General features: G+C 37.8%; 2 protein-coding genes and 1 long non-coding RNA gene across 7 annotated transcripts in view; 1 reads left to right on the forward strand and 2 right to left on the reverse strand.

Annotated features, from left to right (window-relative positions):
• Positions 1–27457, reverse strand: part of ACP1 (acid phosphatase 1) — a 38327-nt gene that overhangs the window by 2949 nt on the left and 7921 nt on the right. The window contains exons 2-6 of one of the 4 annotated variants that reach the window (XM_040551803.1): positions 19789–19795; positions 12218–12268; positions 5078–5151; positions 4853–4966; positions 862–923 (exon numbers count right to left, since the gene is read on the reverse strand). In XM_040551803.1, coding sequence (XP_040407737.1) covers positions 862–923; positions 4853–4966; positions 5078–5151; positions 12218–12260 — 293 coding nt within the window. In that variant the 5' untranslated portion in view covers positions 12261–12268; positions 19789–19795. Of the gene's footprint in view, positions 1–861; positions 924–4683; positions 4798–4852; positions 4967–5077; positions 5152–12217; positions 12377–12521; positions 12609–19788; positions 19796–26455; positions 26461–27457 lie in introns of those variants that run through there. The other 3 variants (XM_040551802.1, XM_040551800.1, XM_040551801.1) reach the window with 3 other exon arrangements.
• Positions 991–4676, reverse strand: LOC121067381. The gene is made up of 2 exons (XR_005818270.1): positions 2975–4676; positions 991–1299 (listed from the first exon to the last, which is right to left on the reverse strand). It is a non-coding gene; the product is annotated as an uncharacterized LOC121067381 (long non-coding RNA).
• SH3YL1 (SH3 and SYLF domain containing 1) overlaps positions 12497–27457 on the forward strand; it is a 43616-nt gene continuing 28655 nt past the window's right edge. Inside the window, exons 1-5 of one of the 2 annotated variants that reach the window (XM_040551794.1) lie at positions 12497–12613; positions 22554–22664; positions 23634–23747; positions 24243–24307; positions 26991–27103. In XM_040551794.1, the coding sequence (XP_040407728.1) occupies position 12613; positions 22554–22664; positions 23634–23747; positions 24243–24307; positions 26991–27103 (404 nt within the window). In that variant the 5' untranslated portion in view covers positions 12497–12612. The remainder of the gene's footprint in view (positions 12614–22553; positions 22665–23633; positions 23748–24242; positions 24308–26990; positions 27104–27457) is intronic. The other variant, XM_040551795.1, reaches the window with a different exon arrangement.

The following is a 27457-nucleotide window of genomic DNA, read 5'->3' on the forward strand; positions in this document are numbered from 1 at the left end:
CAGTAAGCCTAGTCACCTCTTTGCCTGACACACTGCAATCAAGCCAAGTTTTAGTGCATGGCATCTGTGAATAAAGGGCATAACAGAGGTTACTCAAAACATTCTGTAAAATTCAACAAATGATACTTCCTTCAGATAAGAGGTTCTGGTTCTTAACGTCTTTACGTGTTACTAATAGGGTTTTCTTTCTTTGTTTTATTAGGTTTACAGGTTATAGTCTTTACAAGCACTTACACTTGTAGATTATTAAAACTCTCCCCCTTAATCCTAATCATAAATACGTATGTAATTAAGTAGAAATTTTGCTAATGACATCCAAATTATCTAGGCATCTACTTCACCTAATCTTTCTTAAGCTCAAATCATCCCAAAGATGCACTTAATTAAAACCATGGGAAACAGCAGCAAACAACAAGATTTCCCCCAGCTAATGACTTAAATTATTACTGAGCTCACTATTTCCATTAAAATAAAAAGAGCAGGGGGAAGGGAGGAACACAGATTTAATCCCTTGCAGGTTTTCGGTGTCTTTTAGATCCTATGTAATCAGAAAAACAGATCACTTGGATCAAAAGACAGTGCGTCCTCGTTCTTAACTGCACAGGCATCAGCTACACTTGTGTAACACAAAGCATACTAAACTTCCTTTTCCTTAATCTTGATTGGCATGTATCACACTAATTAAACACTCGATTTTAGCTCATTGAACATATAAGAAATGAAGAATCCCTCTATTACAATATCATTCACACACACAAACCCCCCAAAACAAGACTTGTAAAACATGACGTCTTCAAAGTGACTTGTGAGCTAGCACTACAAGCAATCCAAATTAATTTGTTCCATTTATTCATACATTACCTTAAATTGCTTTCATCCATGCAAAGTATATAATCGAAGGTCTGGAAATCATCTTTAGTAATCTAGAATTAAAAACATATGTTTTAGCCTACAAACTATGATTATAAAAAAGGGGAAAAAGTATTTTCAAGTTTTGTAGTTCTGATTTATTAAAGAAGACACATAAGGAGTAAAACTGCACATCCTTCATCAACTTGTACAATAATTTTAGGCGTTTTAAATATACTTTGCCATGATTATTTATCCATTTCTACAAGTTTTCCTACACGAAAGTAAGGTAGCTATTTTATTAATACTTCCATGATCAGGAAGAATAAATGGAATAAAATCTATAAAGAGTTCACATTAAAGACTGCATTTCACGCGTAGTCCTAGGTGTAGTATTGTAACGAAAAACTTTGAAGGTTTCTTCAGTACAGGTTTTTCTGGCAGATGTCTCTGGGAAGAATGGGCTAGAGAAATGAGTAAGCAAGAGAACTGACATATTATCCTATATGATATTAACTTGTAAAAAATATTTACATATTTGAAAAAAAACAGCAGAGAAAGCACCTACTTATGTGTTAACAGCAAATAAATACTGCTGCATAATAGGGCATAAGAAAAGACTTGCAGAAATTATCAGTAGACTAGGCCATAAATGAAACATTTCACACCAAGAAAACTGAAGGGGGGCAAAAGGGAGGAGCGTTTGAAAAGAAAGGGTTAATGGTGAAAACTAATGCAGACTTGTTTATTACCACAGTAAAAATATTTGCTGTATTCATGCTGTGCCTTTGACCTAAGAAAATATTTTTACAGTAGAAATAGCTCTGTTTTCCTGGCAACTCTAACAGAATCTCTACAAGCTTCTTCTGGTTGCTCTACACAGCTAAACACTGCCCCTGTGAAAATAAGTTGTTGGCATAGATTTATTTGTAGTGCAGACACAGGCAAAAATTACAAAAAAAAAAAGATCAAAGGTAAAACACACCTGCCACACTTCCCCATCTTTGTATACTTTGAAAACATGACAGTTACTACTCTATGAATGAGCACTAACACAGATCCAAATGCAGCCCTAATAACAGGATTACTACTGGTTAGCTTGTGCTCTTCCAGACATATCAGATACAAAAAGCATAATTCAGTAAACACTGATGAAATGAAGATATTCCTCAAAACTACAGAAAATTGGTATTTCTGGGGAAGGACCTAAAGAGGCAGTAAAAATGAACATGCATTTTTGAGAAGTAGTGGCAAGCTCAAGCAGTCAACTACACAGAAGTAATTTTACGTTCAAAAAAATACATGTAACCATTATTAAAGACCATCAACAGAGAAACACATGATCATTCCAATTTGTCTGTTAAGCATTTGCCTTTATTTTCAGAAGGGTAATCTCCTTTTCTCTGCCTTAAGAAGAAAAAAGAAAAAAAAAAAAGAGAGAGAGAGAGAGATGCAGTAGTCTTCAAATTTATCCAGCTGTGAAACAATGTTTAATACAACCTTCCTCTAAACTCAGTTTCACAATTAAGGCAAATGCTCGATATGAGTCATACTGAAATCAATTTTGACCTCAGCATGAATGGAAGTGAAACTGATTAATTCGTATCACTTTTGTGCATGAAGACTACGAGCTTAGAGAATTTCAACGGGTGCATAAACAGACAGCAACATACCATCAACTAAAATGTTAACATTTTATATATACATATATATATTTATACTTCATTTTTCATTTAAAGTTTGCTTGAACAATCACTGTAATGAACATCACCTATGTAGAATGTAACCAGTTTAACATTCTATCTTATATAAATCGCTCTTTTGGTAGCTATTGGATTAAAAGAAGAGATACGATCCATAATTATGATAATTATGCACAAAATTACATGAAGGAAAGTGCTTTTCACTGGATAAGTTTTCCACGGGAATGAAGAAGATAACTGTACGAGGTAGTCATCTTTTGACAGTATTTGGATATGAGAGAAGAAAAATCCCTCCTTTCTATTTCTGCAGCTCCTAGGTTAAATCTTTCTCAATCTGTTCTGAAGCAACAAAATCATACGCATATTTCTACCCTTGAGTTTGTCTCTACAAGCAAAACAAATACACTTCTGCTTGTACTAACCTGACCATTCTGCAAAGCCATACTTTACGCTGTTGAGTCCCTCTCTTTCTGGAGGTACTACAAGACCACGTCAGCTCTACCCATTTTGGAGTATCAGCAGAGACTATTTGACAGAAGTTTGAAAAAAATACTGGAGTTACATAGTTAACATCAGTGCAAAATGAACAGTTAACTTGCAGTTCAGGGACTCAGTTTTTGTATTTTTACTTTTTAATAAAAGGAGCTGTTTGTGCTGGGATGTTTTTACACAAATTTTCATCCTGCTAGTCTTTCTATTTATTGTCTCATTCTTTTTAATTTTCCTTCCTTGCATATTTAACATTTCAGGCTCTTCTACTTCAAAAACCTTTTCATTTGCCAGACATATAAACAAATATCTTCATTAAGGTGTTTTCATTCCCTCTCCTCCGAGTTCTTTCGAAGCAAGAGGATCAGATGTTTTTGGATGCTTTGCTGTGCCTTAACTGCCCACAGACCGCTCTAGTAATACCTAAGAACAGTTCTCAAGTTTCCAAGTCTCATCTTTTAAGAATACAAACATGTTGCACTACTGTGACTGAAACACTGAGTGATTAGTTTGAGTACCATTTAGCTTGCATAATGATAAACAATGCTGTTTGTAAGCACTAATAAATAACAAATCCAGAACCAGGAAAAGATCACAACATCAGGCCTTTCCTACTAATTATTCTAATAGCTAAACATTAAAAATCTGGAATGGTATTATGCTCAGTCCTGTTTGCATTATTACATAACAAAGATTAGCATCAGCAAAGGTCAGCAGAGAGCAATTGACTAATTGAGGGAATTTATTTTAAAAAGTTAAAGAACTAACCATGCAGTCCTTGAAAGTGAAGAAAGTAAATATGACCTCAGGAAGGTCTGGTAAAATTCAGAAGGGATCAGAAATGAAAGACAATAACAAGACTACTTGATCGTTTTGTCAGTAGTTGAAGTAGTCACATAAACTCAAGCTAAGTAAAGGTGAAGCCCTAAAGGAATATCTTGTATCCAGAGAACAGTTCACTCAAGTAAGTTATGTGCATTTATTTGAGTGTCTGAATGATTTAAATAGATGCGGGCACGTTTATTTTCCATCTCTCCGGAGTGCCACACGGAACTAAACTTTTTGTTAATGAAAACTGAGATGAGCTTTGGTAAAACAGAGGATTTCATTATGGAAAAAACTTGTCTTTGACTTAAGAATGTTTCAAGAGTATGTTTTCCTCTAAGTCACCACCAACTGTACTATTTATCCTGGGTTTGAGTGCCTTAGCATAAAGATATTCACGCAAGAGCAGGATCTTTTTATGATGGGTGAACAGGTATTCTGCTTCTTTTTGGACCTGCTAAAATTCAATTCCTTGCTGAAAGAAGCATCACAGATTACTAGACTCAGTCCACTTTTTAATAATATTCAAAAAACGTTTCATAAAAATGCCCATCATACTAAACACCTGAATGTAGGATTTTTCTTTAATGGAAAAACTGCTCCAATGTTTCATAGTTATAGTTCCAATGAAACTTAACAAGAAATTCACTAACCTCAACTGCAAGAGTTAGGCCACTTGGGAGTCCTTTAAGAAACTGCACATTGTATTTACTGTTTGATGCTTAACCATGCACTGGTCAAACGACTTCTGTAATGTAATGGTTAGCACTAAAGAAAGCATGGGTATGAACAAGAAAGAAAATATACTCTCTTCTACCTGCCGTGCTTTATGTGCTGTCTCAATGCCATGATTTCTTAGACAGCTTAAAGCCCTTGCATCTGGGGAGCGCCCCACGTTCCAGTCTGAAACGGCAGCACTGTCTGTCATCCACTGTAAGAACAAAACAAATACATATACATATTTAAAGAAAATTAAAGTACAGTACCTGCCTGGCAATATGATTCATGGTAATGCCATGCTTCTTCATGCAAGTCTGTCCTCGATAGTCAGGAGGGTTTCCTATTTCATAGGTAGATGTTGCTGCACTGTCTATCCTCCACTACAGAAAAACAAATTTACATTTTTATGATTCCTTTCACACTGCTTATATTTGTACTAACTGGCTACAAGACAGTTATTTCAAAGGCAAGAACAGGAATAAACAGCTTACCTTATTTTCAACTTTTTCATCAGTTACAAGTTTTCTAAAAACTGCTTCAGCTATTGGAGAGCGACAAATGTTTCCTATAGAAACAGGAGATCAAAGTAGAATTTTAGATGATTAAAAACAATACAAAAAAAATCAATAATTGCGTGGATTTGTCAGCACAGATCAGATGAAAGATTTTTATTTACTTGGCTAGAATGTGGATTGCTTATGTTATTGTAACTCAGATTCTGCAGGAGTGGAAACATAATATCCATCAGTCTCTTGAAACACATATTATTATATGAAAACATACAACTTGTTAAAATGAATAGGAGGAGTATTGTGTAAGCACATTTCTCTTTTCTCCTCCTTCACAGAGGTTCTGTGATCACAGAAGACAAAAGGCAGGCAAAATTACAAAATTTGAATGATAGCAAATCACATTCTTCCATACTGACGAATTACAACTAATGCATTACTGGAGAATCTATAAGTATTTGCCTCAAATATTTACATTACTACCCACCTGTTAACACAAACCTTTTGGACAATTCCAAAATACAACCACCGCCAGGATGGAACCAAATTAGTGAACTGAATGTGTAGCAGAAATCCTCCTGACCACTGAAGCGAAGTCACTTCAGGTCAAACTGAATCCTCAACAAGAGCAGCTTCCAAATACTAATTCCACTCCCACTCCCCACCCCCAAAAGAGAAATCAATCAAACAAGCTCTGAACACACTTCAGGAAAAGAAATATTCCAGTGTTGTTTTGTTTTTGTTTTTTCTTTTTGTCCAAAATATGGAGGATTAGTAATGAACGGTAACTTATGGCAAAGCTGAAGTACTGTCAATCAACCAATGAACAGTTAAGGTACCTGTATTTATTACATAAATACAAACTCAGTCTTGCCTTCCAATGGCCACCAATTACACCAGCCAATTGATCTGACCTTATTTTCAGAAAAAAACTATTTCAACAATGAAGTAGCGCTCAATAAAAAAAATAATAGGTCCGAAGTATTTCTGCTCCACTGCTGAAGCTGTATGTAACTGGGTTTACCATTTAATGTAGACCTCTCAAGCCTGCATGCAAAAATAAATACTCTTCGAAGAAAGAAAAACATCTCAACAAATAAATATATAAAACTATTTGACTGTTACTTGAACTTCCTATCTTTTGATCCTTTCATACGAGAAACTAGATGCATATTTAGAGTTGATATATTATCCACATCCATAATAAATCATACAAACTTCCACTTTCCATCAAAGAATATGATAGTCCATATGACTCCATTCATAGCTGACTTTTGAGCAGGTAACTATGAAATATCACAAATGGTAGCACTCAATTCTATACCTTAAAAAAAAATCAATCACAAACATCACTGTTCTGCTACTGATTAAATTCTTTCCAAATTTCAAAGAGTAAAAAAATGAAATGCCCACAAACAGAACTAAACTGCTGACACCAAGAGACTTACAGATCAAGCACTCAACAAAATATCAAGGTGGATATTTCACTACTAAAGAGGAAGAAGCTGCTATGACCTGGGCATTAAAGAACTTGCTGTCAGTCGTGCCAACTATTAAAAAAAGTAGGTGGGAAGTAAAACTACAAAGTTTTAGAGTACACCAAAACGAATGAATGAATTAAATGAATTTTGATGGCAAATCTTTTTCCGGGGAAAACAAACTGTTTCCTTTACTTGAACTAGCTTATTCCAAGCAAGGAAACTAAATTGGTCTTGAAAGAAAAATAAAAGAGTTAAAATTTGTTTGCATTTATAAAGTGAGAAAAGAGATTAGTATTTATTATAAAAATGATAAAGAATGTGGTAAGTAAAAAAATATTCACTTAATTTAACTGAATGAGTTAAGCATTAAACTATAACTTTAAGAGGAATGGAACATGGCAACATCGAGCTTAAGACAGAAAAGAACCTTTGTAGTCAATGAGTCCAATCCTCTGATACCGCGGGCATATACGGCACCACATCTCTTATAAACACATTAGTCTCTCTTTTAAAAGCATCATCTATCTTAAAAGGCTGCTCCAGAAACTCATTTCCTGCAGTAGCCAGAACCTTTCCAATCCCCACTTAATATTTAGACTTGGAAGTCAATGCTCATTTGATCTTGGTTAACATCACTCTGTAGCTTAAAAACCTTTCTTCCCTTCAGCAGATACACAGCTCTTGTCAAGCACAGTTGTGCTAATCTAAACAAACCGAGCTCCTGGCCTCCTTTTGAAATTAATTTACCCTTATCTAATTGCTCCTGTTAAGCCAACTTTAAATAAATAAATTCAATAATTTTGAATTCCCAAATACTGGCAAATAAAACCAATGATATTCCAAGATTCTTTTTTTTTTTTTTTACACGATTAGGCTTACAAAAGACAAAAAAAAAAAAAAAAGTCCCAAAATATTTACTTAGTTCTTTTGAAAACAACCTAAGACAACTTCTATGATCACATCTGCTTCCTTCATGAGTATCAAATTTGTGGTCATAGTCCCCACTTCTAATTTGCCCATTCCCTCTTTTTCTCCATTGCTTCCAACAGATTACCTTTAAATCTTCTTTCCAAACTATTACATTCTGCTCCCATTACACAAGCTGTTGAGGATATTCAGTTCTTCCTGTATGTTATTTTTCCTTTGTACAAATTATAACGTGTCACTGTGCACGATCAGTAAATTTCATTACTATGCTTAATATTTCAGTAATTTCCAGAGTTTCAAAATGATACTTTTGAAATAAAACCTTCACAGATTTTTCTGTTTAACCTTCTCCTTTACCTGACTTGAATCACCTTCTGACTTGTTCCAAATCATTTTCACTCTTCTATAATGTGCTTACTACTTAAAATAAATGTCTGAATATCTTTGATCATACCACATCAGATATCATCACAAATGGCAACACAAACATGATTAAATATATAATTACCATACTTCTAGCAATGCCTAGGAACTACAGTTACATAATTTATTAAATACTTGTAGCTTAATTTGTAATTTAAAAATTTATGTCTTCCATGACAACACATTCCAGGTATTACCAGAGGTATTTATTAACACTACTGCAGAATCACTGTCACCATTCAAGTGTCTTCATGGGGACTATGGACAGAATCTCAAACTGACTTAACAGCTCTCTTCTCCCTATATTCTGCAATATTATTTTCATCCTAACAAATTATTTTTATCTGTGCTACTCCTTGTGACATTATAGCTCATCCCATCTTTGACGTTAAGCCTTATTGTGACAGATACAAACCACAATTCTGATTTTCCAGTCATCGCCCCTTTCCCACAGGATAATTTCTATCCATTTATATTCAGTTTTGCACCCCACTACTGTCTCTTCAGTCTTTACTGAGGTTCTTTGCACATGTACCATATTTCCTAAGCTATAGTTTGACTGTCATAATTGTGGAACGAAGGGAAAAGATTCACAAAGATTCAAAGGAGGATTACCTTCCTCCTTGGACTCAAAACATATTTTCCTTAAATGTTATCTACTCCTTCCTTAGCATCAATTTTATCAGTCTTCTCCTCTGGTATTCCTTTTTCCTTCACTGATCAGTCTCCTTCTAACTGATCTAATCATGCTTTTTTATGTATAAGATAATGGTACTGAAGTTCTTTGAATCTCTATCTTCTCCTTTCATTTTTTAAATTTCAATCTCATCAGGTAGTACCCAAGGTACCCAGAAAGAGCCTTACCATTTAAATAAATCCTATAAACATCAAACATAATGATTCAAGGGTGAAAGACAAACTTCATTTACAGAATCAGTACTGGAACCATTTGTTGACTACTTTTACAAATTCATGCTTTCTCACTCATTTCCCAGGGACAAGAAGACTTCTACTGCCTATTAGCCAAACCAACGTTCAATTTTGAGTTCTTATTCCAGTCCATGACTTAACCTTTCATCTATTCTTGTACAGACATAGAAGTGTCACTTCTCCCATCATGAATGACAACTTGACTGCATTTCAAGCTCAGGCCCATTGCTCATCTCTACAAACTGCCGATCTTACAATCTACTCTCTCAATCTGTTTTGTATCTTCATTGTTCCTTATTCAGCTCTCTCTTTCACGTTCTTTGTCTTCCCCAAATGTGAACAGATGCTCTTCTCTTCTGTTACAAACAGCAGATGGAATAACAAAGGAAGAAGTTTTACTAGCTTTCATCCTCCCACATTTAAAAACCCGCTTTCAACTCCATGTGTAGTCAGTTCATCTAAGCCATTATCATACTACTTCCTAATGTAATTTGCATCATCCAATAACTTACCATCAGGCCTCCCTCAGCAACAAGTGTTTAAAACTTCCCTACTCTGTGCCATTATGTACTCAAATCCCTGTCTGAACTTCATCATGGTTCCCAGTCGTGTCACTCTATCTTTTCTGCAGTCAAGCCTATTTGCAGACACTACTGGGTTGATATGCTTTTCACAAGCTAAAAGCTCCCCAGAACGAGTAAGTTCTCAAAACATAAGCACCTACTCGCAACAATCTGACTCCTAACGTTTTTAAGCTTACACCATAATCTTATTTTCATATTCTAAGATGGCTTTTATGACCATGCTTTCAACTCTCCAGTTCTCCTGTATCACTCTGAAACAGATTAAACAAGACACTGTATTTAAACAGTTATCTTACTGCAGAAGTAAGGTATTGTCCTTACTTCTATCTAACATTCTCTTCTTTATCCAAAAATTGCATTAGTTCTTTCTGTCAGCTCACCAAGAACCCTCATGAAAGCAGCTGTTTAGGACCTCTTTGATGGCTTACCAAAGCTACTGCTTTCTCATTGGCTATATTTAAAAGTATATATTGGGTTGTGACAACTGAATCAGGAAACTCAAATCTTTTTGTGAGAAGTGTCATTTCCTCATACCCAATAAATTCACTGTCATTTTAGAAAAGATGTTATGCAATTTCTGATGGCAGCATTCATACTCAGTGATACACAACAAACACCAGCTTCTTTTTTTTGTCAACCTTTGGACACTCTCAAAATCACTTTGCTAAACCATTTGTCTAGTAACTGCTCTTCCATGCATGGAGACCAGCTTCTGGTCTAAGACGCCCATACAGCTTGTTATGTTATAGTGGACAAGTCACAAACAGGGTAACTTATATAACATGGCATCATATTAAGTTCATTTCTAGAGCTCAATCATTAATTAGATGAGCTACGTAAGTGTAAAAAGAGAAAATTGCTTTCTGGTCCACCTCCAATTTTAATTCTTTGCCTTAAATGAAAAAAATATATGTATTTCCAGGTGCCTTTTCGTATTCTGTAATTAAATATGCTGCTGGATTCTCCATCTATTTCTTAGTGATGAGGAACTCTTATCATTAATGTAATTATGCACATTAACTACATTATATTTTGTTGTGTAATATCTGCTTATCTCATTACAAAGAATAGAGTAAATGGATATTTTAATAACAGGCTTCTTTCAAAATAATGTAGAAAGAAAATATATTTTTCATGAAGGCTTGTACTTTTGGGGATTTGCTCTTGCTGAACGTGGGAGAACATCTGAATTAATACGCTTCATTAATTAGCAAAGAATACTACAGGTAAAGGCAGTTCAAGACACCTACTTAATAGTCTTTTCAGCAATAACCATAGGTTATTCTAATCAAAAGTTGGGGGGGGGAACAACTATTAAGACATAATCATCGCTTTTCAAGACTAATTAAAAAATGTTAAGCAAACTTTTTGGAGTAAAGAAGTCACAAGTTGCCTTCTAATCTTAACTGAAATACCTATTTGACCGCAAAAAAAGAAGAGCTTTTCGTGTCTATTAACTTGTATGTCACATGCCACATACCACTAGGTTGTATTTTTTATAACCCTGTAGCACAAAAGAGGAAATTTCAAAGATATTTGCAACATTTATTTTCAAAATTTCAATTTGTAAACATCAGCCCTTTTTGATTTGTTCATCCTTTCCTCAAATTCAGTATCATAGATCACTCTACACCTAAATTATCTTCTGTTAATGATGGCTGCTCAGAGTCCCAACTGGATAGTCTCAACTTATTACAGTGCAAATCACCATCACGGACTTACAAACCTGGAGATACATAGGAATTGTTTTATAAAGATTGCCACTGTCTTTAGAACATACTGTTGGGAGAGGAAAATGCATGTTAATAAGATGTTTTTATACAGAGATATTTGTGTATGCCACTGGCTCCCAAACATACACCAACTGATAATTCCTTATCTAAAGGATGTTTTTCCTCAAGTTACTACTACAGCTAGCTTTTACAGTAAGGTAAATATCGGAACATATTTCACTAAACTAAACTCGTTTTGCTATTTGACTAATCTCAATTTCTCTTATTACAAGAGAAACTTGTAATTACTTAGTAAAAAATGAAAAATAAAAATAATAAAAAAAAAAGTATTAGCCAATAGCTTTGTAATGAAACTGGCAAAATGCCAAGGATTCACAGGGATCAAGTTTGAGCACATAAGTAAGATTATAAAAGCTAGGTGGCAGACAATATTAAAAGCCCTGCTAGATCAGAGCTGAGAGCCATCTAGCTTGTTATCTCTGAGAGCAAGCAGATGTTTTGGGAAAGTATGTACACAGAAAGGTGCATGGCCATGTAATCCACGCTGTCGGGTTGGCAATTTGTGGTTGTGAAGAAGCAGAAGATCGCTATGCTCATTAGGAATCAACTGTCTTGAGCTTCAGGAAAGCGTCCAAACCCTTTCTGATCCCTTCATGGTTGTTTTCCATGACTTCTCATGAAATGAGATTCAGACCCTAAAAACATGCTATACGCTTTTATTTTCTTTTAACCTGCTGCCTGCCTCTCCATTTAGGCAGTTCTTCAAAACAACAAAAAAGAAAAGAAAACTTTATTATTTTCACTCCTTTTCACGATGACCAGAACTGCACAGACCGAAGTCCACCCCCCACCAAGCTTCTTTTACCTCAGGCCCCATCGTGTCTCCCCGGCTTCACGTCGACCCTACCGCCGACTTCGGCCACCCCTGCCCCTGACCCCTGTCTCTGATGCCTGTACCCGATCCCTGTCCCCGATCCCAGCCCCGGGTCCCCGATCCCAGCCCCGGGTCCCCGATCCCAGCCGCAGCCGCCCGCCCCCGCTCACCCAGGCACACGAACAGCACGGACTTCACCTCCCCCGCCGCCATCTTCTCCGCTCGGGAGGAGGAAGGAGGCGGGCGGGGGGGGGCCCTCGCTAGCTGTCGCGCCGCCTCGCTTTACGACAACAGCCGGCTTCGTTTTTTGCCTGATTTGAGAGAAAACAGAGGGAAAAACCTAAAAAAAAATGCCAAACCGTGAAAACAAAAAACACGCACCGAGGCGCGCTGGGGGAGGCGGGAGGGCACGGCCCGCCCGCGCGGGGGCGGCAGGCTGGCGGTGGGCGGCCGCCCCGGCCCCGCCCGCCTCACCTGGGGCAGGTGAGCGGCTCTGTGGGGCCGCCCTGGCAGGGGCGCTGAGGAGAGCGGCGGCGCTGAGGCTGAGGTGTCCTGGGCGGGCAGGAGTGAGTATCCCGGGGGGTCCAGGTGTCAGGGAGCTGCTGCCAGTGTGGTTGGTCTGACAGCCCTGGCGGTGGTGGCTTCTCCCTGCAGCCCGCTCGGAGAGGGGTTTGGGAAGCGCCTGGTGCGGTGTTGTTCCTGCTGGGCTGGTGGTGGAGCACAAAAGCATGGCTGAAACGCCGCAAATCCTATGAGGAGCGGCTAAGGGAACTGGGGTTGTTTAGTCTGGAGAAGAGGAGGCTCAGGGGAGACCTTAGTGCTCTCTACAACTGCCTGAAAGGAAGGTGTGGGGAGCTGGGAGTCAGCCTCTTCTTGTAGATGACCAGCAATAGGACTAGAGGGAATGGCCTCAAGTTGTGCTAGGGGAGGTTCAGGTTGGAGATGAGGAGACATTTCTTCTCAGAAAGAGCAGTCAGGCATTGGGACAGGTTGCCCAGGGAAGTGGTTGAGTCACCGTCCCTGGGGATGCTTAAGGAAATGTTGGACCTGGTGCTTAGGGACATGGTTTAATGGGTGACATTGGTAGTAGGGGGGATGGTTGGACCAGATGGTCTTGGAGGTCTTTTACAGCCTCAATGATTCTGTGATTCCTGTAAAGGGGCCCTGGGGCCACAGGGGCTGTGGTACTGCCTCAGGTGCATCCTCGTTGAGGGGAGCAGGGTGAGGAGAGCCAGCCATGTAATTCTTCCGTTTCAGTTGTCTGAAGCCTTTATTCACGCTTTCCATTGAGTGAGGTGTCTGGAGGTGTCAAAATTGGAAAAGAGATGCCTCCCTCCTACCTTTCTGTGTGTTTGTGGGTTGGGGAAATGTGGGACAGTATATAGAAGCGAGCACTTGAGACTTGATGATCTCTGTAGGTCCCTTCCAACTGAGCTATTCCAAAACCAATTCTGGATTTCATGTAAAACCCAGTGTATGAATACACACTGAGTGTGTAACACGTAGGTGTGCCTAACTCTGAAGTGAGGCTCTGCATTCCCAGCCCTCAGCAGCGGGACAGTCATGGTCTCCACCTGGTCCAGTCAATGCTGACTTCAGACCTTTGAAGTGAACTGGAATGAAGTTCCCTGTTGTTCTTTGGCTTGTATGAATGTTCTGCACTGCTAGGAGTTACTATCTCTGACATGAGCTTTCTATACTTAGCTTTTTAACACATCCTTTACATTGTTTTGAAAGAGCGTGTCGTGTCAGGGCCCTATGAAGCGTAAGCTCTTGTCACTCAGCTGGATAAAAACGCTACTGTGAGCAAGACAATGCAGGAGCTTAGCTAAGCTAGGGCTCTTTGAATTCTTCAGTAATACATGTCAAGCACTTGTCATGTTGTTTTGTGTTTTGTTTTTTTAAAGCCATTCTTTTTTCCTTGTCTCTTGTGTGATTATGGTAGAAACTCTTCATATTCATTGTGGGAATTAATAACTTGTTATTGATAGGAGTGCCTAGGGATATGTATGGAAAGAGGAAATGAGGGACAGAATGATGCCCATAGTTTTATTGATAGAAGCACCTTCTGCAAGAAGTAGCAGGAGTCTGAATTTTGTTAAGGTGCCCAAATATATTTGTTTCTCATAGGTTACTACTGTAGCATATGGGATTATTGGGCACATGGGAGTTGGAGTCTGCCACATTTTTGTTCTCTCTGTGTGTCTTTCCCCGGTTAGAAGAAGAACAGGATGAGTTTTAGGGGTTTATTCTTAAAAGCACAGCTTTGTTTTAGTTAAATCTTTGTTGCATACTTGCTTATCTCCTTGGATTGCCTGGAAGCTTATTCTTAGTGATTAAAATAGAGTTAGCAAGCCAAAGCTGGGATTCAGGTATGGGGATAAGGGGAAAATCCCAATCAAAATTTAACATGGCATACCAAGTCTTGCATTTAACATGAGAGACAGGCAGAACTGAATTCGTAGCTCTGGTTTAGCATTAGTCTTGCTACTTATTTTGCTTGGTGGGCAGCACCCCAATCCCTTTGGTACTGACTGTTTACACATCAAACAAATTACAATTAGTGTAAGTGAAGACTTGCCAACAGGGCTTCAGCTAGACAGTTTCCTAAGGCTTGGGTGGCATGGTGGTTAGGTGTGGTGGTGTGTTTTGCACAAAAGCCTGCAATTCTTGTACTACAAATTCTTGGAAGAGTTCTCTTTTCAGCCTCAGACAGCCTCCAAGGTAGCTGTCTTTGGAGCTTGTTGTAGAGCATCCCAGCGCTGTTTTCTGACTGTCTTTGTACAAACAGAATGCCAATCGTTTCTTTGTCATCTGAAAGCTGCTGCTTATCATGTCCTGGTCTGCTTTAGCCTCAATTGAGGGTGATAGAATTATTTTACTTATGTATTGCTGACAACTAAATTCATGTTATTTTAACACTTTAGGTGGAACACAGTTCTTCTGGTCTTTCTCAACACCTGATCCTTGTGGAAATTCTCACGTTAAAGGCTTGACTTGGTGTTGCAATGCTCATACAGTGTCTTCAGCTTTAGTGGCTAGAATTGATGTTTCTTTGTTGGTGCTAAATTTGAGCAAATATTATGTGTTCAGTGACTTTACGAAGGGTGTCTTGTGTACCAACTTGAGTTGAAACAGGTATTGGCAGATAATTTATTAGCCTAACATCAATCATAAACAATAATATTGAGATATACTACTTTGGACCCGGGTGAGTTATAGAAGACAATCTGCATAAACTGTACTATGTAGGTGCTGTGCATTTTCTTCATATTTCAGTGACTTACCTGTTTGGGTGGCATTGTCTCATATTTCATGTCTAAGTATTTAGCCTGCTAAAACCATGTTATAAAACACACACTCTCTAGTAGTTTTAGTCTTCTCCTGAGATGAAAAATCATCCTTGTTGTAATAGACGTAGTTGTGAAGACACATTTGTCATACTGACTTGTGATTTTTTTGCCTTCATTTTCCCTCTTATTTTTTTGTCTGCTTGCCTTAATCAAATATTTGAAACAATTCAATCTTTGTTTTCTTTTAAAAATGGTACTTTTTTGTGATCATTGTGCATCTCAGAAGTAAAAACTTGAAGTCTGATGTAACCAGTCATCTTCGTTCTGGTTATCCACTTTGAGTACCACTCTGAATACTACCTGGCAGCTCACAAAGCTTTTGTATTGATTATATTTACTGTTAATAGCTTATTCAAATGTAGCGAGAGCTGTATTCCTTGCGAGAGAATAATGTGTTTAGTTTGTCAGTAGGTATTATGATTTCTTCCCCATACCATTTTCATTTATTCTTTCTCCTAGTGCCAAGCCTACAACTCAGTTGTAAAACTCTGAACTTAGGATTTTTGCATTCTTGCCATTGCTAAATGTTATGGGGATTTCTGAAGATTTCTAGCTACAGGCATTCTTCTGCTCTGCCTCCCATGGGGTTGAAGAGATGTCTTAAGTGCTTTTCAGAACAAATCACCTGATTCACCTGTGCCTCAGGCTGTTAGTGACTATTCATGTATCACAGTTCCTTAGAAATAAGGAGGCATCACCTTATTGAAGCATCTTGCATATACAAAGTAAACACATTTTTCTTTAAAGCTTTGTCCAGCTTTTGTCCAGCTTTTTGTCCAGCTATGTCACTATCATAATAACCATATATATTCCGTCTCACATCACAAAGTTTATCCTCCTAGGAGATGAGAGGGGATTAGGGATGCTCCAAACTGACTTTGGTACCAAAACTGCTGGTAACCAAACTCATCAAATGTTTTTGATAATGTGGGTGGCTGTGTGTTATAGGTGTATTGGTTTGATCTTTTTTTGTTTGGTTTGGTTTGTTTGTTTTTCTTGTTTTCACGTTTCTTGACTCTTCTCAAGGAAGTAGTTAGTCCAAAGTTGAATTGAGGACTGATAACCCATTAAGTGGTACACTTCATGTTTGGATTAGTGAAGTCCTTTCCTCTTGAAGAAAAGAAACAAAAATACCCACATGGTGAAACTGGGTATGATTTTTTTGTGTGTGCATGCTTTTTTAACATTAGCAAAGTGGAGATTCCATAGGGGAAAAAGAAAAAAAGAGCTCCTGTGCCCTAGGAGTGCATACATAACTGATAGCCAAGCTTGAAAAGGCGGATGGTCAGAGATACCTGCTGGTGCTGACAAAAAACCTTGTATTCTTTTGGGCACTATACGTGATGATACTAACATAGCTAGCATATAAATACTTTTATCACGTTTCATACCATTTTATTTATTCAGCTAGCCTGTGCAGAGGCTAAGCTTATTGTTGGATGTGTTCTTGTATGCGGTTACTGCATTTCAAATAAATCTTGCCTTGCTTTAAGAAAGGTCATTGGCTAATGTCTTGTTTCATATCAAGGGAGAAAGAGTAGTTTCATTAAACATATAGTACAAAACCCCCTAAGGTTGTGAAGGCACACATTGGCCTTCCAGTCTTAGCGCAGCTCTGCAAGGCCGTGTGGTTCCTGCCGATGTACTGGTACCCTGCCCTACTCTTACTGTCTCTGACACAGCACTGAATGCTCACATTAAGATTCCTGAGGAACAGAGCTGCATGAAAATGGGTAAGACTTCAGGAATCCAAGTTGTAAGGAGCATGGAACAAGTGCGTGAGATCAGTAGAGAGTCTTCACTGTGCAGAGGGCCTGTTTTCTACCTTTCAGCTTTGTTTCCATCACCTTACATGATGTCTTCTGTCTCCTTTACTGTTCTCCAAATGCCTCTGACAGAATTATACGGTATACACAATTAGCATTAACCTTGCTGTCAGTGGCTGCTACTTTCTCATTCCCTCAGTCACTTTCTCAGATTCCTTCTGCCGCACCAGTAGTGCCTCCTGGCAGGATGATGCAAGTTCTGAAGCGTTCCTCTTTCATGTGCCTTGGATTCTCACAAGGAAACAACCTCTGCCTCTTGCTGTTGGCTCCAAAACCAGGAGTCTGGAGCTCAGGCTCTGACAGCTGAAGCCTGGTGGTTCCCAACTGAAGGTGGTAGTTGTTGCCTTTATTTTATTTCATCCTTTTTCTCCAGGTTGTTTTTCAGCTTCTATCACCATCTCCTTGGACTCTGCAGATCTTTTCTTGATTCTTGATCTGGGCTTCTTTGCTGTGTGCCATTGGCTTTCAGTACTGAAAGCAGTAAGTGGAGGGAGACTGACAGAGATCCATTTAATAGTCTGCCAATTACTACGTGCTTCTTGGCCACTGCTCTAAACCCACCTCACTTTTTCTTGGGTTATACAAAATGCTTACAGTGCACGTCTTGCACATTGTTGTGTTACCAGGTGAATCCCAAGGCTGGAGCTGGCGACCACAGTACCACAATGTTACATGTTCGTGAAACCAAAATGACATTCATCTCCCTAATTGTAATGCTGAGTTGAAATCTCTTGTTTAGGCTCTTCTCCAACACTGCTCTGTCTTGCTTTTCAGGTTTCTCATTCCCCTACAATGTCTGCCTTAAACCTTTCTTGACTTGTTGTCATGTTTATGAATGCTCTTAATCATTCTTTGTTCATACTTGCTGTTTGGGGCTGATGCTACTGCTCTAACCATGGGCATTTTGCAAATCAGCTGTATTTTAATTTATTCTTGTGCTGTTTCTGAACTTTTCAGTGAAGTGAGAGTAAAGACAAAATTACTGCATGAGACTTGTGCCATTATTTTTAATTGTTCTTGTGAACAAAAAGTAAAAATTACTTCTGTCAAAATACTTCAAAGCTCATATGTACATGGACAACTTGGGTATGAAATCTGCATGCTAGGTTTTGTCTATACTTATTGTCAGTCTCCTTTGAAACTACTTCTTGATGTTCGGGTTCTTATAATGCCACCGAGCTTTATTTCATCTGTTCATATTCAGCAGAATTTTGATTATATCAGAATTAGTTCTAGCCTTTAAGTAAAAAGGCTTTATTCTTTATTACACCTTGCTCAGATAATTTCACCAAATGTTCAGCGAACACATTATTACTGTTAGTCAGAATGTAAATTAGAGGCTGACGCACTTGCCTCATCAGCTTACAAATTAAGCAGTTAATCAATTTTGGTGTGATATTCCCCCATGGGGCTTTGTGTTGCTGACTCACATATGCTCAATATCTTCTCCCTTCAACAACAAGCAGCAGTGTAAATGAAGCTTGCTCCCAGTTGAGCATTTGCTGGTCACGGCATTCCAAATCCGTCACTCAGTGTATCCTCCTGATAGACATTATTGCCTCATTGCTTCTCGTTACCTCTTTCCTGAGCACTGGTTGAATACAAAACAGACAATTACATATGCGTACTTAAAAGCTAATAGTGAAGACAGTGGTACAGGATTATTCCTTACGTTACTGGAGGGATAAACTGAACGTGGAGCTTCTGCTTGCTCCTAAATATTTCATACAGTATTTGTATTAAAGAGCAGATATTTCTATAACTTCCGTAGTTCAACAAATTATGGTGATGTTTACGTAGGTTTTAAGAAAAGAATCTTTCTGTTCAAATCACAATGTAACCTTGAGGAGGACAGCTTAATATGTGAACTGAAATTTAAACTGTTTTTCATGTCACAGAAATCCCCGTTATGGTTTTGACTGTTTATTAAATTAAATATTGACAGCAGTTAAAATAAGGAAAAATCAAGATTTTTGCTCCTAACCTTCCATATAGTCTTGATTCATATCATTTCTATTGTATTTTATGGCAAGCACAAATCTTTTATAGTGCAAACTTCCATGTACTTTTTCTAAACTAGTAAATAACTAGCTTTGGATTGTCCTTGACATATTTGTGTGACTTTTTTTTTCCACTTTTTTTAATGGCAAATGCTTAATTTTCTTTGGCTTTGGACAAATTTTCATGAAACTGATACATTTATAATTTGACAGTAAGAGTAAAGCCTCATCCACGCTATATACCTAGCCAAGAAAAGCTGTGTTTGTAGGTTAGTTATTGTCAGTTTCCATATTTAATCTTGAATTCTGTCAACACAATCTTGAGTGTGGCACTGCCTGAGAGGGAGAGCCAGTTCTCCCTTTTCCTTCAGCGATAAAAGATCAGATTTCTTTGATTATGGCGTTGCAGCCTGGTGCAAGCAATCTTATAAAAATGGGAGTCCAGCCAGGCTTCACCAAGCATGATATTATCCATAATTAAAGTCAGGGTGTGAGTTTGTGGATTGGTTGGTTGTGATTTGTTGTTTAAAAAGCAAATATTTTTTCATCATTTCCTTGAGACCCCCGTAGGCATCCTGCCAGTTCCTTAGTATCTGCATAATGTTATGGAAGCAAGTAAAGGAACAGTGATGGTTCTGGTGGGTTTTGAGGATGGGAATTAAGCCAGTGTATGGCTGGCTGAGGAATCTCTCTCCATCTCCTCTATTCCCTGGCAATAGAGGAACCCCACAACATGTGGCAACAAAATACCCCTTTAGAGAAACAGGAGTAGAAATCCACAATTTTCAGTTTGCTCAGGTAATGCTATTTTTCAGTCCAAAGATTGCATCTGGAAATAAAATGTTTAGGATCACACTGGAGTTGTGCAAATAGATAAAACACCAGGAGTCATGGAGTCAGCCTAGGTATCTTGTAAAACATTCAAAGTAAACGTTGGAAATAGTTGCTTTGATGTCCTCCCTCCTGACCCAAAGATGTGACCACAATAAGATTTTGAAACTGATTCTTTATTTGGAGTTGAAGAGACAGTGAGGTGGTAGCAGTATTACTTTTGCTGGCTCATGAAGTTCAGCTTTAAATTGTCTTCAATTAAACAGTAATGCTTGTGTGCATGTAAACACACACACGCTTTTTCTGGTAACCATAAGGCCTTCCTGAAGCAATTCTGAATCCGAAAATGTGTGTGGAAAAGTGGTGGTTTTTTTTAACTTGTCTCTTGTTTGCGGACTTTTAGATATCTGAAAACTTTTTTTTTTTTTTTTTTGGTCAGTAGACAGACATGGGGAGGAGATTTACAAGAGAGGTTTCTCTGCTAATATGCTTGAAATAGCCTTTTTTTCCCTGATTGGAGCTAAGGAGAAGCAGATTGGAGATGTTCTGCCAAAATCTGAGGTTGGCCAAGGAGAAGCGAGGTGGAGGGAGGAGGAAATGCATGTAAAGATAAAGAATAGTAAAGAAGCACAGAGGTATATTTTATTTCTCTATAATCTAGAAGCTAATGCTTGGTTTTGCTCTGTAATGTTTTTCACCTCCAATTATCAGTGCGCACACCTGTTATTTTCATAAAGTCTTGATGACTTTGCTAAGAGTTTGGCATGGCCAGACATGCAACTGTCCCTTTTACCAGAGTTAAAATAAAGCATGTCTTCCATTTAATTCATTTTTCTTTAATCTTACTGAACCGTACCATGAAGTGTGTATCTGGGGAAGATTGCATAAGTGACCTTTCCCAAAATCAAGACCTCTCGACTTGCAAAACACAGTAAGTGAAAGCCTACATACAGAAGCATTCACCTGATTAGGCAATGGCATGCACTGTGTTGCAATGTTACTTATGAATTATAAGTTATAGCAAGCTGAAAGTGTTATTCATGCCTTCTTGGGAAGACTGGTGTTGCAATACATTTGTCATGATTGACGTTTTGTATGCTTTCTACATACAAAATCAAAAATATTATTTCTTTCTTACAACATGCTGGTAACGTTTTCCCTCTGACCTCGAAAATATGATGTTAAGTACGAACAGAAGTAATGGAGACGTTTCCTCTTAGCTAGTTTGTTCATCTACCAAAAGCAATTAGCCTTTAATGTTTCTCTTGCGCTGCGCTGTCCTCTCTTGCTGTGGTCCATGCAGCCAGTTTCCAGCCAGGTGAACCAAGGAAGAGATGCCTTCTGAACTCCTGCAAGCCAGCTTTCAATTTTAGGGCAGTAACAGCCTGGGAAAACTGCGTGCGCCAACAGTTTTTCTGAAAGTCGTGAGCTCTTAAGAGTTTTACCTTCTCCAATCTCCACACTTGGAGACTTGGCCATCATCTGAACTTTCTGAACACAAACAGAAGGGGTCGGGAGGCAGAGTTAGCATGTCTTCCATTGGTTATCACAGCCCAATGTACTCTTGCATTCCATACATCTTTCCTTATTTTCTCAGAGATCAATATTTTTGCACAACCTTGTGATGACTTCTGTCACTTCAAACTCTCTGATGTTGCATTTTTACCAAAGCCAAGCATTGCTACAAGCTTTCACGGGGTAGTTGGGAGTCTCAGCTGTCAAAATCTCTCTTGTTCTGGGAGTGTCCTTTCTTGACTGCAGAACATACTAGAAGAATATACTTCACTTTGAAAAGTAGATGTGTAACTCCAGTTCTGGTCGGAAGAGTCAGGAGAGAAACTCTGCTAACTTGCCGCTCGGTGCATCACTTAGTCTGAGCTGACTTGCTCCTTGAGCTTCATTGACTTCCTCTCAAAATATGTTTAGCCTTTACCTTCATGGCTTTGGGTGGGAAGGTTGCCCAGAGTGAGGAGGTGAATGAATGTTCAGGGAGCACTAATTACAAAAACTAGGCCACTTTTGACTGCAAGTTACTATGCACGCAGTCTCTTTTTCAAATTGAAAAACAGTGGGGCTCTTACTGGAATACTATGACTAATTCTTTTCAGAGACAGAGCATGATGCCATGTGGACCTTTGGTCTGACAATGTATATGTGTACTATTGGGACAATTTGTTGCTGATAAACTTGCAATTGGTGGGTGTTATGTCCAGACAGGAAAACAAGATTTTAAGTGAGAGTTTTGAGGGTTTTTAGCAGATACAAGAATCAGGACTGACTTGTGTGTGTATATATATACATATATATTTATCTGCTTTAAGGCCTCTTTTTTGCAGTTCTACAGGTGAAATGTTGCTATTCATACATAAAATGATATTTATAATGTTGCATAATATTAATTGATTCTGCTCAGTAGTCACTTTTCCCATACAGTTACACTGATTTATTTTTGTTATCCTAAACTGATCGTAGATATACTTCTTTCATGTTTTATAGTGAATAATCCTATACCTTCCAACTTGAAGTCAGAAGCTAAAAAAGCAGCTAAAATATTGCGAGAATTTACAGAAATAACTTCCAGAAATGGACCTGATAAAATCATACCTCGTGAGTAGAGAAACACATTTTGATTCAACTAAAACCTCTAATTCTCACCTGTGTTGATTTCAATCTCTTTTTACCAATGCCCTCTGTTTTCACTGACCTTAACCTTAACTTGGAAAGGAATGAAGAACTGGGCCATTAAAACTTCTGTGAAAATATTTTGGAAGTAAAGGGGTTCAGTTTGCTGGGTTCTAGACAGATATTGCTTGTTGAGAAAAATGTTTTGCATGTTTATAGCCATAGGGTATCCACAGAGGAAGGCTTCTTTCTGGGGTGGAGTGTCTTCCATTCATAAGGAGAACCTTGAACATTAGCAGTAGTTTTTGAATATCTGTGTTTATCAGAATTACGTAGATGAAAAGAAGTTGAAGGAAAGAACAGGGTTCATTTCTCCTTTGATACAGATTAAGCACCGTTATTTGTTGCTGTCCTCTTTATTTCTGCCATGGTTATTCTGTTTCTTCCAGTGTCTTCCTTCACCAGGTGTTGCTAGTTGTGGCTTTGAATTTATAACTACTATGTTCCAGGAGGCCTGTAATAAGGCTTGCAGGATGATATTTTGACACAAACGCTGTCTAATGATATAAGCTGATTAGGCTGCTGTGTATCACCGATTTAAATTCAGACCTCACTCCTCCAAAAATCTGTAGAGACATTAGTTGTCAACTATTCACTGCCTCGTTATCTTGCCAAGGGTACTCACAGACAGTGTTCATGGCAATAAGCGAGCTAATTCTGCATGAGCTAACCAGGATAGCTGAAGCAGTTGTGGCAGTGCAGAGATCAAAGCAGTGCTAGCTGTGTGGTTGACTGAGGAGTGGAGGTGTCATCATTGTTAGTCCAGTTTTCTTGCAGTTTTCTTTGAGCTCTTGCTTTCATTATTTGACTGTTATGTGATCACAACTGTTAAAAGTAAAGTTTCCTTTTTCCCTTTCTTTAAACTTCACTTAATAAATGATTTTCCTTTTTCAGCCCATGTAATAGCTAAAGCCAAAGGCCTTGCAGTTTTGTCTGTTATCAAAGCTGGATTTTTAGTTACTGCTCGAGGTGGAAGTGGAATTGTATTAGCTCGTCTTCCTAATGGCTGTAAGTTGTTATTTTAATTCTCCCATGAAGTACAAAAGGAAAAACTTTTTCTAACTTTTATATATATATTTTTTTTTTCTTCATTATTTCTTTTTGTAACATAAAACAAGCTAGTAGCTGACAACATCTGGTTGGAAAGCTGTTTTCAGAATTCTGTACCTATTTTTGGCCAGACGTAAATGCTCTCAGTATCTTTGTATTAAAATATGAAAAGTAAAAGCGTAGTATAAAATTAATTTTAAAAATGAATTATGTCCAGTAATGGACAACTGTATGATAAATTTGTAACATAGAGATTTGTTTAAATGAGGATTTCTATTTCTTCCATTCCTACCAGTGGAATAAACCAGTGTGATTGTGTGATTGCATTCTAGTATGTATGAATATAGTTTCAAGTGGAGAACTTGTTAGCATTTTTGAACTGCAATAACCATATAAGTATTTCTTCTAATATATAGTAAAATTTCTGTACTTTTTTTTTGTTTTGCTTGACAGCCTGGTCTGCTCCTTCTGCAATAGGAATTGCTGGCCTTGGTGGTGGATTTGAAATTGGAATTGAGGTATTATTTTGCATTTGAAGTACTTATTAGTGTGGTTTTTGTTGTTGTTGTTTTTCAAGCAATTAAATGCATTGATAAAGACCTAAATGTTGGTGAGATAGTGAAATCTAGTTTTCTGTGAAGTAAGGTGGGGGACACAATTTTAAGATTGATTTATACAAGCCAAACAAAATATGGGAGGTTGATCCTATCAAACTAATTGCATGGAGAAATTAAAAAATAAATAAATGAGGTGGTAGCTTTTTCCTGATTTCCTTGATTTCTTACTTATAGAAGACTGAATTTTTCCCTAATGGGGAAAATTCAAGTCAGTGTTCCGTTATAAGACAAATAGAATTAATTAAAAGTATACTATATTTAAGTGTATCAACTGCTATGTTGAAGAACACAAGGACTCCATCTAGCAATAAATGCTGAAAGGAACTGAAAGTGGTGTAAAACAGAGCCTAGCTAATGCCACTGTACTTCATGTGTTCCCTACTCAAGCTTGTGATTCTCGGGCAATACCCTTCAGTTTGGGAGCACCAAAACTGACGGTGCCTCCTCTGAAGAAATGCTACAGAAAACAAGTCAGTTTCCAGCCAGCAGAAGCACTTAAATGAGAGACTTTCAGTGTGTTCAGAGGAATCCTGTTGATCTGAGCCCTGGCTGCCCTCTGCCTCTTCTTTGTACCTATTCTTCCTCACAGCTTCTTAAAAGTTGTTGCCATCTGTCCTCTTCTTTCTCACCCTGCCCTCCAGTCCCATCCTTCTATTTTCTATTTAGCCTCTGTTCACTGATTCCCAAATGAAATCAAATATGACAGTATGCTGCCAGCAAGATCTCTTGCTATGGGCATTCTCTTCTTCAGAAGAATCCATGTAAAGCTGATCTGGATGGTACACACGAGCCCCCAGTATGTCTCATGCATCCCCAGCTACCACTCTTCTGACAACCGGTCACCTGGTACTCGCATAATGAGGAACTGTTCGATATTTTGTTAGATCCTCATTGTTCACTGCATGATCTCGGGTATTATTACTGTGTACTTTTTGAAGAACACTGTGAATATGAAATTACTAATTTTTGTAAGGATTTTTCTTTGGTTTTCATGACTGCAGGATCTGAATACATTACAAAACATTGAATTTGATGAGCCCCAGGGTTTTTTGTACATTCTCATTTTATGACAATGAAACAGACTCTTTAGATGCTTTGATAAATCAATGAAAGTTTTGCTTTAATCATCTCCATCTGGTCTTTTAGATAATGTAACCATTTACTACTGATATTTACTAAAATAATTTAAATACAGAAGCTATTTCCAAGAGGACATTTTTTTTCTGAGCAATCTCATTTGAAATTTTAGTCACCCAGCTTACAAAATATAGTTTCCTTACTAGCATTATTATAACATGAATTTATTTTCTTCTCCTAGAGAAGAGATGCTATTCAGAAATACCTGGGTGGCTTAGGAGCCCAGACTCCAATTTCAGCACTGTTTTAGCAATTTAAGAACTTCTACATTGTAGAAACTGGTTGAATTTTGTTCCTGTAGGAGAGATTATAATTAACATAGTTGCATTTGTGCTTATGGATGGTTTTAAACATTAAGAAGGAAATCACAGTTTTCATAAGTCATAATATTTGCATAAGGTTTTTCCAAATGAAAAAATTTGTTACCTCAGATTAAACATCAATTTTAAAATTCATGCTTTCCTTAAAGGTTTTATCACTGTAGATTCATTTAGCTTTAGCTGTGGATTCATCATCTTTATGGGTAAAAGGAGGAGGTAGCAGCATCCTGAATGACCTCCATCCCTGGATGATTCAGAAACTACTCATGTCAGACATCTTTTGTTTGGGATGGGGTGGAGGTTACCAGGGGGCTAATAACGAAGGCCTCTTACACTGCGTAGTACTCGCGGACCAGAATTGTTTTGCAAATAATCTGGTATTTCCTCTTGTATTCCCTGCTGTCACTGTTTGGAATTTGGGGTAAGTTGAAAGTTTGTTCTGAACCTGACTTTCAGTCGCACCCATCTGATGGAAGATCAGGCACAGTAGTCCTTGGGTACACAGGACATCTGTTGAAAAAAGTAAACTACAAAAGTTGAACTCTGAAACAGGCTGGTACTGCTACAGTCCCGGGTTTAACGTTGAATTCACCCGTATCTATCTTGTTTTTTTAGTGCATGTAGTGTATTCACTGAGCTTTATCTTTCAAAAATACCTTATCTCTCCAGTTACATGTCTCAATAGTTCTTGAAGAGGCTGTCTACATCTCATAAATTCAAGACTTAAAAAAAAAAAAATCAAATAGTAATTTATATATATGTGTGTATATAGTTATGTTTATAAAACTCCTGATTTTGTGTCAAGAAAATACGATTAAGTAAAAAAAAGGATTTTTAGTTTCCAAAAACTAAAATGTAAATTTTAGCATCTATTCTTGCAGAAAAATGATCAACTTGGTTATGAAAACTGTTTCAAAAGAAGTATTTGCAAGAATGGAAGTAATTATCTGATAGGATGGGAGATTCTAACTTGAATTAAAACTTTGATAAATTTAGAGCTAGTTTTTAATTTGGGGAAGGAAATATCTGCAATGCTACCACCTGCTTTCCCACAAAACAGAAGATTCTTCTCCCATGAAGTTCAAACTTCTTAAAAAACATGGTACTTTTGTTTGATGTTTTTGCAGGTTTCAGATTTAGTAATAATATTGAATCATGAGAGAGCAGTAGAAGCTTTTGCCAAGGGAGGGAACCTTACACTTGGAGGAAATCTTACTGTGGCAATTGGACCTCTAGGGAGGTGAGTAAAATCCCTTTGTAATATGGGTTAGCTTTAAATATGGAAAATATTTTTTTAAAGGCTATATAAATATTTGCATGGCTTTCTCTGATATCTTTACAAAACAACCTGGGCAACCTGTATGTTGACTGGGCCATATTGTTTCGGTAGCATAATTGTAGTGTTATGACTTCTTAGTTGCTTGTTTCTTTTTTTTTTTTTTTTCCCTTTCTCGATAAAGGTATTTATTCACAGAAGGAACATGTTCTGAAATTTACTCTCATTTTTGCAAGACACTGCTTGGGTAGGCTCCTCAGTCATCCTGGTCAAAGTGAGAGAGATTGAAAAGGCCAACTGCATCTGGCAAATAACAGA

Source organism: Cygnus olor, chromosome 3 (genome assembly GCF_009769625.2).
Source record: "Cygnus olor isolate bCygOlo1 chromosome 3, bCygOlo1.pri.v2, whole genome shotgun sequence".
NCBI classification, from domain to species: Eukaryota; Metazoa; Chordata; class Aves; order Anseriformes; family Anatidae; genus Cygnus; species Cygnus olor.